The 14,911-nt window shown below is 37.8% G+C and overlaps 1 protein-coding gene across 2 annotated transcripts in view; it reads right to left on the bottom strand.

Moving 5' to 3' along the window:
- Positions 1–14,911, bottom strand: part of thsd4 (thrombospondin type 1 domain containing 4) — a 53,964-nt gene that overhangs the window by 21,539 nt on the left and 17,514 nt on the right. For both annotated transcript variants that reach the window (XM_005727602.1, XM_005727603.1), the window contains exon 7: positions 14,006–14,142. In XM_005727602.1, coding sequence (XP_005727659.1) covers positions 14,006–14,142 — 137 coding nt within the window. The remainder of the gene's footprint in view (positions 1–14,005; positions 14,143–14,911) is intronic.

Raw genomic sequence — 14,911 nt, 5'->3', positions numbered from 1 at the left:
TGTGGGTATGAATAGGTTGTAATTACTACAAACAACCAGTGTCACTCACTGATTCTTTGTTTTCAAAGATTTTGACAGTGATGTGTATTTGTGAGCCTTGTGATGAATACCATGTGACTGCTTTGAAAACATGATATGTTTGCAAGAAACGGAATCAGACATTTATTCAAACAATCGTATCGTTGTGTAACACAGCATTTTTTTCCTCAATAGAAAAAAAATTGAATTTAGTTCACAGTAAGGTATCACGCACATACCAACATTCACAATTACATTATGACTGCTGCACATGACTTGTATTTTGTCCACTCACATCAAATGTTTAACTGCACAACAATTAAAACTACAGACTCTGCAATTTATGCCACTCCTTTTTGGGAAAAACCATGACACCTTAAGCTGAGGTGCGATTCTGCCTCACAACTGTTTAGTGTAAGGTGGTCATACTCAGATTCAGTCACAGCTGACTTAAGGCAGTTTCTGTCTCTTTTTTTGTTTCCGAAAATGGTTAGAATTACTTTAACGGGGGGGAGTGGGGGGGGGTGGCTATGTAAATAGTAAAACTCAGTGACGTGAACATTTTCAACAGCCATTAGGTGTGCGCTTTCCATTCTGTCAGCCAGTTTCTTGTCCACATTATGCCGTGTGTTCTTTTTCTTTTGGTTTTCAGAACAAAGCACTCCAACATGCAGCTGTAGCCAAAAGCCCCTTCTGTTTCTGCTCCACTGTACAACAGTTTTGCTTCCTGTAAATTTCCACCAGGGGCAAGAAGAGAAAGAGCATTGTAATATATTTAGTTATTCTCTACACTGATCACTTGGACTAGTGACATGCTTTCCTCAGAAGTGAAAGTCTTTTTAAAGCCTTTCGGTGCTTGATAGGAAAGAAATTTAACCAAATACATATATGTAACTTGTTTTAAAAGACTACTACAATCTCAGGAAATAGGAACAGGATAAAAAAAAAAAACTACACAGGTTTACACAGAAGAACTGAAAATGTTTATTTAATAAACTGAATAACCGGACACCAAGACTCGCTTTGTCTTGATACAACTAACTGCAAATTTGAAATGCTTTCAACAGCAGCTCATGCCTAATCTGCTTCCAGTAAAACTATTAGCTACTATGAAGCTTGGAACCTAAAATTTATGTGTGCAGTCACATGTTTTAAGTGAGCTGAACAGCGTGCCAAATATTTGCTTGGTAATGATATGTATTTTGGCAGTATTCTTAATAAATCACACCCTTCCACCACCTTCTTTTTAATATGCTGTTAAACTGTTTCACAGAGCTAGACACTGAGTGCAAGGAGGACCAAGAAACAAATATCTGCACACCTGCATCTGGCTTCGATTGTGTTGGAAGTATGTCAGCAAACACACACATGCACAAACACACACACACACACACACACACACACACATACACGCACACAAAGTATTTTATTGAACCACTCTAACTGTAAACACAGCTACTACTTCCCTAACCTTCCCCTTTAGTTAAAACTTATCTTCTCCTTAAAACTGATCGATTTCCAGATTTGCTTTTTTTCACCATGGGCCACACACATACAGTACATACCATGAACCAGCATGTACATCTTGCACAGTAAGCAACCAAGTGACAATAATCTCTCCAGTCAAGCACAGCTGCAGACACATAGGATGGGAATGGCCCCTTTCAGCAGCACATCCGTCATGATGTACATACAGACATCATCTTCTTCTCCCTTGATGTTTCTCTTTCATTACGGAGGCATAGCCCAGAGGTTGGACAGAGCCAGACTGATTCTCCAGTATATCCCAGGATCCTTCCCTCTACAAGTGGGTCAGCTCTGAAGCAAGCTTGGCTTAAGGCGACTGATTCCTCCAGTTTCCAGCCCACACACGCCAGAGTCATGCTCTACTGCAGGTGGGCTCAACATTACTGTATACTGTCAGAGTCCAACAGACACATGCTCATATAACCCTGTATTCAGCTTCTGTTCTTATTCTCTGTCATGTTTTTAATTTCTTGCCATTTGCTGTTTGGGTGGTATTTAAATCTAAAGTTAAGTAGCCAAAACTTGACAGCAAACATTTTTAGCAAGTGTGTCCTCAGGGACTGTCTACCTGACAGCTGTAATATCTTTGTAACTACTCTTTTACACTTACATCATTCTTTCCTTGTGTTACTTTAGAGTAGAAAGAAGAATACCTGCAGAAATTCAACCCCTCCAATGATCTTTATAGACCTCTTGTAAACACTTTACACTGATTTTAATTTGGTCAGTAAAAGTCAAGAAAAGGCAGAAAGTAGGAAGGAGAGAAAACATCATCATTTTGGTGCATCTGGGATACATATTAGTCAGCAAGGCCAGACATGTAGGTCCCATGATTGTTCCCTTCAAGCAATGTGTTTGACTGAAGAAGGCAGGTTTGGAGTGGAGGAAGGCAAGTTAATGAATAAAGCAGGCTGAGAAGGGAGTTAGGATGGGAGGGGCAAGGTGTGGCTGAAGTAAGCTGCTGCTTCTATTTGTCCTTGGCCTGTGATGGACAGACTCTGCAGCTGAAGTTATATTCCTGCCACGAGCTGTGCAAAGCCAAGTGTAAAAGTCATGAATGGGAGGTTTGTTCTTCACTAAACACTATAGCAGCCATTGTCAAACATTAGTCCCTCATCGTTGCCTGTGCCGTTTGAATTAGCATAATGGACTACGTGTCCTCCTACGTGGCTATCACTGTAGCTTGATGCTATACTGTACATCTACTGTAAATGTCAGAGGTAGTACCTGCATTCATGTTATAGGTTCATCTTCTTTTGACTTGCTCAACTCCAACCACTTTCATAGTTTATAGTTATAGTTTATTTATTTATATAGCACATTTTATTACAACAGGAGCGTTGACCAAAGTGCTGTACAAAAATACAACACACCTAATAAAATAACTGTACAAGAATACAACACACCTAATAAAATAACTGTACAAGAATACAACACACCTAATAAAATAACTTAGAGTATTGAGATAGCAAAACACCAAATATGAATTAACAAATAACTCTCATGCTGTAATAAAAGCCAGTAAGTACAAATGTGTTTTAAGATAAGATTTATAAAGATTGACAGTAGGAGCCTGTCTGATGTGATGTCTTTATCTGAGACAGATGAAGATAAAACAGAAGCTGCAGACGGAGGAATGTAATGTGGGAATGATGTATTTTCATAGTTCTTAATTAGACCCTCCCTGTTTACATCATTCAAATGCAACAGCCCAAAGTCTCTAACGAAGGATTCCGTAAACAAACTTCACAACGATATCATTTTTTAAACCAGACTTTAAAATACAAAGCCTGAGGAGATATTAAATCAAAGCTCTTCACAATATGTTCACATAAACTACCTTTCTAAGGGCTCCCACACACTGTGAGATTTCATGCAACATCGATGATTTAATGCATGCTTAGTGTACTATAATAATACCTAGTGAATCACACACTACAATAACAGTGACAGTTTGTCTTCCTGCTGTGTTCTCATCAGTACAGTCACGACAACAGCTGCTGTCAAACATAAAAACAAAGTTCTGCTGCCGCAACTACACTAGTTAAACTTCTTTACTTCTTTACTTTAATGGCAAACATGTTTTTTTTTTTCATATTTTGTTTGTTGTGGGTTTTTTTGCTTTTCACAATTGAATTGATTGTTCAGTCTTTCACATGAGTATCTTCATTTTTTGGCTCTGTCATAATTCTTTCCCAGATAATCTTTGGTGTCAGTGTCTTTAAACAACTTTGAACCTCTCTCACTAACCTGGTGATCATGATGTACCATGTATGATGGACCACAGTTGTGAAACCACAGCCAAAGATAATACTATAATTCTTTTATTGTCTTGTCTTTTGTATGAGGCAGCTCAAAACTGCACAGTGTTTATCCTGCTTAAGTGATAAGTGAAGAAAGCGTATAAGAGTTTTTGATAGCTAATGTCAAAGTCAAATGAGTTTATACATCTGCTGGCGGTGTTTAATTAATAAAGCTGTTAGAATTAGATGTCATCAGATAAAATCGTATTCACGGTGGAGTTTGACCCTGAACAGCAAGAACCTGGAAGAGAGCACAGAAAACCCATACATACCTATTCACACCTGCAGTTCTTAACTTATTTTAAAATAAGTCCTCCTGACCACATATTGAGTGCTTGAGATCACTGACATTCCAAACAAACCGATGAGGCATTAAATGTCCTCAACTGTCTCTTCATTTGACAGCCACCCAGACAGCAGCAAATTACTGTCAACAGCCGTCTCTCTGAAGAAGACCTCTGTGACTCCTGAGTGCTAAAAATACAGTTTTGTATCCATATAGTATAGCCTCATAAACCTGTATGGGAGACCGGGAGATATTAGGAGTCATTGCTCTATTTGTAGTTCAACAGGTTGTTTATCATCCATCTAATGTACCATACATTAGCTAAAGCCCACTCATTGCTGTTAATCTGTTGTATCAGCCAATTATCCCCCTACCTCCAACAGCCTTGTTTTCCAGCTATTCCATTCCTATACAGAAACTCCAAAACTATTCAAAGCTATTTAGAAACGTTAGTTTCTATCTGGTGTCCTCCTTAACCAAACATGTTGAGCCCACAGCTTAGCTGCAGTCACACAAACATGATCATCAAGGCAAGAGAGGGATCCACTAAAAGATGGAAGGTAAAGTGCCAAACTGTGAAAAAAAAAAGCATCACAGGCTGAAAAATGAGACCAATATTAAATCTACAGCTCAGTAGATACAGAGAAACAATGTGGTTCTATAAAACCAATTATGTAAGTATTTAGTATATAAATGATAATTTCCTCATAAAAGTCAACGTTTTCCTTAGTTTTTGGTTGCTTATCATGTAAAGTTATTTATCTACCAATATCTAGGGAAGGTATTTTAAGAGGAAAAGTGCTTGTACAAATAGTTTATTTCTGCTGACACCCATATTCAATGTGCCAGCCCAGATGTTGTTTAGCTGAGCTGTGAGAATATAATCAGGAAATGGAAGTTCAAACACTTTTGCTCTTCCTGTGGTCATATAGCCCCATGTGGAGGCTAAAGACTCAGACAACACAGCAACAAAAGTCTACAGCTAGTCCAGCAGCTCTTACAGTAACCTTATAGCACTGACACTGATGTTTACTATGTTCAGCTACTCAGTTTAATGTGTTAATATGCCAACTTCTCTTAATTTGAAGTAAACAAAAAGCCCTCGATTAGCATTCATTTACATTTGATCATGAACTAATGGACAAATTGAAATGTCTTGTAAAAGTTAAGGAAACCTATTATATAATAAAATTGCCCACAGTAGGCATTAATGAGTATACCAAATTTAATGCCAATCAAAGCAACAGTTGTCTGAATATGATGGCAAAACATAAAAGAATCACGAACCACAAAATTATTAGTCACTCTAGGTGTCAGCCATGTAATTAATGTAATTCAATAACTGCCAAGACATTTTCTTATTTAAAAACCAAACAAACCTGACCCCACAAATGGAAAACCAAGCTAAGGTTATCAAGATTCTATCTGAAAATGTCATTGCAACTCCTCACTTAACCAAAAGTAAAATACAGGAAATACATCAAATGGAGATCCCATCAAATGCAGACACTTTTCTTTCTCACAGCTTGATTGAGGCCCAAGGTTAAATACCCCCAATCTCCTGAGGAAAGATTTTATGAGCTGTAGCAGAAACCAGCAGAGACCAGGAGAGACGTGATGGAGCAGAACAAGTGTCTGACCCCGAACCTGAAGTGCTGAAGCCTGCTGAAGCTCCACAGGTCACACAGAGGCAGTAACCAGGCTGATGTGGGCCAGTTAGAGCCGGTGGGGGGCAGCAGGGGCCCATTAAGATCCAGGAAGCTGAGGCCTGACTAAGACATTAATCTGTCATCTCCCTCACATCTTTATATTCATTTGTCTTAACTGTCATCCAACTGGAATTTCTATATCCAAGACCCCTGACAGCGACAAGTGCCATAACAAGTGTCTCAGTAACTCTGGTAGGTCCAGTGCTGTGGCTGTATACATGAACCTGACGTTCCATTCCCTGTATAAAAGAGCAAGAACCTGTGTCTCAGGAATTTTGTAAGAAATTTGTGTCTTGTTTTCTGTACATTTTATGCTACATTTTGTTTAAAAAATTGAAAATGCAGAGTTAAAAATGGAATTACAAGCACATTTCAAGAGCTTTGTGTCTGTGTTAGGAGAGACACCTAATATAAAGCCTTGACAACAAAGGCAAGATGGACCACTATACACCATAACGAACTGAAATAAACAAAGAAGTAAACGCAGGCCCAACCACACCAAAGAACCAAACAAAACAAAAAAAACATGGATACAAAAACTCAGAACTGGTTCAAAGTCCCAGGAACTTGACAGAAGCATCAAAAAGCAACACACCATGCCACAATCTAAAGAAACAGCTGACAAGCATAATTGACACCTATCAGTCTGCAAAGGGTTTGGGACTCCAGTGAACTACACTGAGAGCCATTATCTACACATGGTTAAAACTTCAACAATGGTGAATCTTCCCAGCAGTGGCCGACCTATCAGAATGATTCCAAGAGCACATCAGCGACTCATCTATGAGGTCACAATAGAACCCAGAACAACATCTAAACAACTGGAGGCCTCTCAGCTCTCAGTTAAGGTCATTAAGGGAATTCTGTTTTCTACCAGAAAATCCTGGATGATAGTGTCCAGCCATGCGTTCATGCCCTGAAGCTCAAGCGGTGATTATAAAGACACTAGGAAGTCCACTACTGAATGAAAGAAAATTCAGGGTCCAAGTGATTGTCCATAATCATATCCAATTGTGATGCTTTGAAAAGACATTTAAAAACTTAATGTGCTTTTTTCAAGTTTTATATTAAACACTTTAACCTCCATGCCAGGTCATACACCATGCTGAAGTATCAGAAGAGCTAAAAGTAAGAATTTCATATCATATCTTTTGATGTATGTCTATTAGCTGAAGACAGGCTCTGTAACCATGCAGTGAGTGATGACGGGGAACACCCTATGAGTGTGCAGCTGGGGCTTGTACTGACAGAGATGGGATTGAGGTATCTCTGCCAGTCTGTGCCAGGTTGGCAGCATTGCAGAGCTCTCATCCCCTTTTTAACAAGTCTGTCTGTCCACTACAGTTGGGGATGCATAAAACAGATGCAGCTGTCAGAGTAAAGAAGTGAGGAGTGGCCTTGGCTGTTGTTTGATGAGTTTTGGCCTGAGCCATGCTCTGGGATCTGGATGCTGGGAAACATGCCAGTCAGGGAGGAAGGCCATTGCTAAGACCTCACCATTGCACCGGTTTGGATATCCCATAATTCTGTCATCTTCATTAGGAAAGAACAATTCATCAAAACCTGTACTGGAATCTGCCTGGTCAACCTTTCAGTTCTTATCAGCAAACATTAATCCTAAGAGAGACTAAATCAAAAATATTTTAAAGACCAATACGAGACATAATCAATTTATTGTCCACACAGATCAAGAAAATTTAAACTTCAGCTTTCAGAACTGGATTTCCTGATTTAGATGGTTCCTGCCTAACTGTGTTGAACGGCAGGGAGTAGTGCAAATCCACTACTGCCTCTGTAATAGTTTAGAAAAGATAGATTTTCTTTCCTCAGGTGGGCCCACCACCATCAGAAGAAAAGTGTGTGGTCAGTGATCGCCCTTTAAAAATATACACACCCTTCTCAAATGCACTTCCTCAGTATAAAAAGGAGAGAACTCACAGCTGCATTGAATTCTCAACATAAAGGGATCTTTCTTTCACTGTTCATCTGAAATGAGTAACTACATTCATAGGACCTGGACTTTCCCATGTGCACATGGCACATACAGCTCATTGGAAATATTAAATGTTTCGGCTTTTAAAAGATAAAGGTGATCGTACAAAAACTTATCAGGCAGGATATTAAATGTCCTTAACAAGTCAAAAATTCTGATCATAGAGACATAGTCTTATAATTTTACTAAAATTGTTAACCGGTTTCTTAAACTATTATATATGTCACATGTAAAGTGCTAAACAGTCTAACCTAATCCCTATGGAACCAAAAGAACCTTTTGATTACATGTCCATAGCCATTTATGTGTTAATGTCCTGAACAATGACTAACTGTTTAGCTTGACTTTTCTGTGTGGAGTTAGCATGTTCTCCTCATGCATGAGGACTCCTGGAGCCCAGCTTCCTCCCACAGTCTAAAGACACGCACGTTAGGTTCACTGGTGAACCTGAACTAGCTGTAGGAGTCAATGAGAGCATGAATGGTGGTCTGTGTTTCTCATTTATCTTCTCTTTCCCATAGTTTGTATTTTGTCATTTTTTCTTTAATGGTCTCATTTTTTTTCTCCTTCTCTTACCCCTCACCCCAGAGTGATCACAGTAGATAGCTGACGCATCATCCAATTTAAAAGAGGTTATTTCTCACTACTGTCACCTGATGCTCGATCATACGTTATCATCTGATTGTTGGGGTTTTCTTACTAATATTGTGGGGGGCTCTAGGAATGTTGACCTATCCAGGATGAATGAGACGAGAACTGGAACTTAGGCTAAGTAAATTGCTGGATGGATACTGTAAAAACAAATGGAAAGCAAGGGCAAGAACAAGAAAGTAATCCTGAAATCTGCCAAGCACTTTACCATACAGAACAAATGATCCATGTGAAGCCACCAACCAAAGGGTCCAATCTCTGGGGCATGTTACCCACAATAATAGACTGACCACTAAACCCACGAGCGGCATGCGTTAAGCCTGTAACCAAGCACATCTCCAAAATGTTATGCCATTTTAAGTGCACATGCAGCAAGAAATTTCAATATAGTCAGTGAATTGAGAATAAAATACCATAAATTTGTCCAATCAGAAGAAAATAAATCATAATCAATTAGGTGTTTGTCCATCAGGTTAAAAAATATGTGACCAAGTCCAAAGGTCAGAGGAAGAGAAAGAACAGAGGAGGGCAGTTATATGCATAATATCAAAGATGTCATGGACCACAGTAACTATGAACTGTGTGGTAAAAGGCCATGTTTTCTCTGTAATCAGTAACAGATCATCACCACAGCAAGCGCATAACTTTTATGGTTTGAATATGGAGAGATAAAATAACAAACTCATTGAGAGACATTTCCTCCTAACCCAAAAATATAGTCCAAATGTTATGAATTAATTTTTCATTATTATGATTAAGTGTCAAAAATTTGCTTGTGGTCACGGTTGCAAACCACAATGAGACCAATATGAATTCCACAGCTAAAATTACGTCCAGACACTAGTGCAAATGTTTGTGAGGTTTGTTTTTAAAAAAAAAAGAAGAAGAAGAAGGAAAAAAAAGAAAAACAGCTCAAGATTTAAAGAGATATTAAAGAACTGTGAGGTAGTGGTTGTAACATGAGACTGTAACAATGATTTAAACTCATGACTTTGTTCCCTTGCTCTTCCTGACTGCTCATCTCTGTTGTTACATGTCAGGGGTGGGCAGCCTTTTCCTCCTGCCGGCCACGAGGACTTAGATAAAGCAAAAAAGCCATAAACTGGATGAATCAAAATGTAGGTAAAGGTTACACTGAAACTGTTATTAACGTTACAATAACCCAAATGCTATTTTGACAGTTAAATTGCCCTACATCTTGCCAACTATCTCATGCACTACTGAACAGGTCACATATAAAACACATTGCACTGGAATCAAACTACCAGCAGCAGAGTCGCTGCAGTAATCTCCCTAGAGATTGCTCAGTATAATGTTGCCTTGAGCATAATGCTAGGGGTTATTTTGATCCTTTTTCAGTATGTGTGAGATGGTCTAGTTCCAGCACAATGATGCACACATATTCACACACAGCTTAAAAAGAGAATTTCCAACAGAGGGAAGGTTCACTCAGTCAGAAAATAGACTATAAGCCTAATAATAATTAATTTAAAAAAAAAATCACCTGAGGCAATAATTTGCGCTCCTCATTCTACAAAACGAAGAGCTTGATGTATAAAACACCATGTATCATTTGAGAAATGTTATATTAATTTATCTTGTCAGGTGTAAGAGAACGTGTTGGGGTAGTCAATCAATACTGTAAAAAAAAAAAAAAAAACTGCCCAAGTTATCCAGTAACAATCCATATACAACAACGTATGCAAGTACTTTTAATCAAGCATCATATTTAATTAAATGTGTTCTTCTTATCAAGCTTTATTCTATTAGAATTTAAAGGAAAATAATGTACTTAGTAGGGCATGACAATTATCTAACAGCTCCAGTTACAATTATTTATACAATAAAAGTAAGAAAAATTCATAAAATGTAATGATTGGATATAAATTAAACAATTAACTACATGAGTTAAACTAAAAATAATTAATCTATTAGTTATCTGAAAAAAAATGGGATAACTGTTTGAGCCCTTGTTTAAAGGAAAACATAGTTTTAGATTTGTCACTTTTCATATTTAGTTTAATTTTTAAAAAAGTAAAAAAATTGATACATTATCTAAAAGATCCATAAAAATGATCCTACAGTCCTCTATGAAACATTTGCTCCAACTCAACTAAATACAACAACAATATTCGGCTTTCACTTTATCTCACGATTAACAATAATTTATTGATCTAATCATTGGTGTAATATGCATGAACCTTGGACTTTTAGTGATATTTACCGATGCCTCCCCCTTAATGAACCCATTTTTAATGCAGGACTTGAGAGTATTTATAGTGCTTCAGGAAACACTCTGAACCCCTCTCTCATCTGTGGTATCATTTGCTAAAATGATGAATGCTTTAAATATTTACTTTGGAAACATGATACACAAACACTAACTATAAACAGCAAACGTTACACATAACAATTTTTTCCTTCTCGAGAATAGCACACAGTTGGACAAATACCTTTTTTCTCTGGTAATGTGCTTTGGACGTGTTGAAAAATGTACAACAGTAGTATGTGCTATGTACAGACGGGCTCTGACCTGCTGGATCGACTAAGTTTGAATAACTGGTGAAAAATTATTGTATGATTTGGCTCTCATCCAAATACAGAAGCATCAGAGTCTCTGGCAGAGCTCTAGGAGTATATCCGTAACACTTCTCTGTGCCTTGGGGACAGTTTAACAGTTTGTGCAGTAGCTTTGTGTGAGATATCTTCTGATTACTTTGGTGTCAGAGTTTTCTTCACAGAAATGTAATAAGTATTAAGTTTACTTTATATTAATTTAGTCTAGTCTAGCAAATAGCCAACGAAAACTGTTTGAGACAAAAGAAAGTACGCAGATTTTGATGAGACAAAGAGAACACGGAAAACTGCAATTAAAGAAACACAGAGCTTTAAGTGGTGCTATAACAACCATCCAAACACAGACCAAACTCAATTTGTTAGAGCCAACATTTCCCATATGAGCTAAAAAATAATAATAATATCCATCTTGGCCTGCCATTGTTGTTGTCTTTTTGGCCTTCCCATATGGAAAAGAAATAGAAATGACTTATGCCAAACATTTGGGTTTTTTTATGTCTTATAACATTTACTTGTCTCTTTCAAAAATTTCTAATGTAATTATCAGAATTAAGTATTTAAAAAAAGGTTTGTGTTTTTCTATTCCATGTGGATTACCATGGAGAAGCAACTGAAAACAGCAATGAATGTATGAAACATGTCGTAAAATACAATCTGGTATTTAACTCTAAAGCGCTCCTGTTGTAACTTTCAATCATGCAGCTTCACTCTCCAAAAGAACTCAGCAAAGTGGCAATAACGTTATGTATTTCAGAGGTAACACATTACCCACTATCACACCAGCACGATTGACATTTCCTCTCCAATAAAATGCCAGAAATAGTATACATTATAATGCGTTTTAACAGGAAACAATGCATGGATATCCAAAATAGATATAGAGTGAATGGCAATAAAAATATCATTATTATCATCACCAATCTGGGTTTTAGGCCAGTTACTGGTCAGGTCAGGTATGGAAATGTTACTTCCATACTTGACCTGACCTTGCAGTACTCTCTGCTCATCTATAGAGCATAGTAGTTGGTTGGCTCCTGGGTCCAACTGGGCTTTTAAAAGCAGAGCAGCAGCAGAGCAAACGAAATCACTGAGTAATTTGGTATTTTGATCTGTTGCTCGCGTTAAAAAATAGATGAGTAGAAAGTTTTAAAATTTTATGTTGAGTGGGACTTAATATCCTGAGCAAACCACTGAATATCAATAGCTATGATACGTGACTCTAGAAGACAAGGGTCAAGTTAGAGGATCACATTTATGTCAACAGGACTAATCCTGTGGGGATCAATACAATCTCCATCAGAAAAAGTCTTATTATTGAAATACTTGACACCACTAATACGTTTGACTTCACAAACATTGTGCTACTGATTTGATTTTTAATGTATTCTACTTAAAGGTTTTTAGGTTAGTTGTTTTTTTTTTTAATCAATTAGTTATTGCAGCATTTTGACAAGCTACAGGGTATCATGTGGGTCAAGCAGAGTGCATCAAACCAGCTGACTATCAGCTGATCCAAAGAGGTACCAATGATGACTGACACCGGGCCCTCTGACCACCACCAGGGTTAGTATCTTGCCCAAGGATATTTGGCATGCAGCCAGGATGCAGCCTGGGATCGAACCACCGACCTTCTGATTAGTGGCTGACCTGCTCTGCCACCTGAGCTACAGCCACCCACTTATGATTGGATCTGCTGCTTTTCCCCTCTACCTGCCCTGCCTCTTTCTACTGTGGTCTTTTTTTTTATCAATATAGTTGCACTGATATCTCTTGTTTCAGAGATTATGTATATTCCATATGTCAGGTATATATCTTCAAGGTCCTGTAACCTCCAGGAGGGGAGGGAAAACCTTCAGCGTCAACTGCAAACATTTATAAATTCCCACAATAATATGAAATTCCAATCATGGCTCTGATTAAATTAAATTATCCAGATGTTTTCACATTATATCTTGGCTTGTAGCTGGGGGGATGTCCTGTTCAGAGGCCTGGACCAGCTGAGAAAATCTCAGTGGAGAAAGAGATGCAGAACAAAATCTCCTTTTCCGGAAAAACTTCTTATGAGTTTCAGTTTTTAAATAATAAGCCAGAACATGAGAAACTGGAACATAAATGGGCATTTGCAGATTAATCATGTTTTGATTCAGACACGCAAAACACAATTTATTTTTGATGATTCAACAGTACCCATGTGAAGGATGACAATGCCGATGAATAGTGTGCGTTAGCAGTGAAATGTGAGATCAGAAGGCTTTCTGTCTTGATTAAATCTTAATGTCGCAAAGACTGTTGCTGGATTACAGTTCATGGGAAAGACACTGGGTTAAAAGAGTAAGGTCAGCACAACCAATTGCAATTGAGCCGTGTTTTAAACAGTTTTCTTGGAGTTAAACCCTGATCAAACAACAGTCACAGTGAATCCAGCACAATGAATACATACCTAACTATAAGCCCACACAGCAACAGCGTCCTGTTTCCAGTAGGGTAATTTTTTTATTTTTGCTGCTTTGCGTCACAGATACTGTACAGTCATGATTCTTATGCTGTGCTGCCCTCTGGTGCTCAAAGCCATCTTTACACCAGTGCTACCACCTAAGTGTGTAAAGGTTTACTTATATTATAAATGTTTTACACTCCATCTGTACATTTGAATCACTGCTGCTTTACCCAAAAAAAGAGGTCATGAAGAAAAAGTGAAGCTCCACTCTAAGGTCATGAAGGATGCAGCAGAAATGCAGCATGAAAACATACAGAGCTTGATGATGACATATTATGTTTGATACAAGTGAGAACAGTTAGAACAAAATGTTGCCCATCTCAGCAAAGCCCTGCAGGATCTTGTAAATAGATGTAATCATGTAGCATGTAGCACTACAATAAATAATACAAAATCCTTCTCTTTTCTACAGTATGTCAGAAAAAGGGTCAGTGTGTGGCCTACCGTACACTTTCCTGCCACACAGAGAGAAGTTTCATTCTGTCCACATGGCGTCCCGTCGATCACCCTTTCTGACTGTCGCACGTAGAACCTGAACCCTATGGCCCGGCAGTTGAGTTCACACTGCTGCTCAATAGGAACTGTAAACAGATTTAGGTATCATAAAGACATATTTCAAGATATGAAAATATGCTGGTTTCACAATACACACAAACAAAAGTAAATAAAATAAAAAAACATCAACACATCACAGATGAATGTGCTGACATCCATCTTTAAATATGTGTAAAAAATTTTGACACTCTCATTGTGTGAATGAAATAAACGTAGATTTTACCATTAAATTTATTATTTTGTAACTACATGAAATCCAGCTGGATTTAAAGACTGAATCCACATTGAAATAAATTGCATATGCATATATGATACATGGGGAGTAACTGTACTTTGATCATATATTTAAATTTGCTAATCTTTTCAAGCACATATCCTTTTGGACACTTTCCAGGCACCATCCTGACCAGGCATATTAAACTTGAGCAGAGGACAAATCAGCCATCCTCTCTGACGTTGTCCTCTTCCCCAGAGGAGTTCCAACTGTTAAGCTGCAGTTTTGATAAAATGGAGAATATCTAATGAACACTGCATTTGCACAAGTGGTCAAAATAGGACTTAAATCAAAAATAGCAGGCACTTTGGAAACAGCTTAAGGGGGAGGTCATTTCTAAATCAACCATATCTAAATCAAGTGCTGTTTTTGCCTTTTATGGTCATATTCACCAAGTTTTTTAAATCATAATAATAATAATAATAATACATTTTATTTAAATAGCGCCTTTCAAAGCACCCAAGGACACTGTACAACAGATAAAAACTGGAAATATACACAATGATAAAAATAGAAGATAA

The sequence above is a fragment of the Pundamilia nyererei genome, unplaced genomic scaffold, assembly GCF_000239375.1.
Source record: "Pundamilia nyererei isolate P.nyererei 1_Seehausen unplaced genomic scaffold, PunNye1.0 scaffold00025, whole genome shotgun sequence".
Lineage (NCBI taxonomy): Eukaryota > Metazoa > Chordata > Actinopteri > Cichliformes > Cichlidae > Pundamilia > Pundamilia nyererei.
The sequence above is the reverse complement of the archived record's forward strand: the minus strand, read 5'-3'. Positions and strand labels throughout refer to the sequence as shown.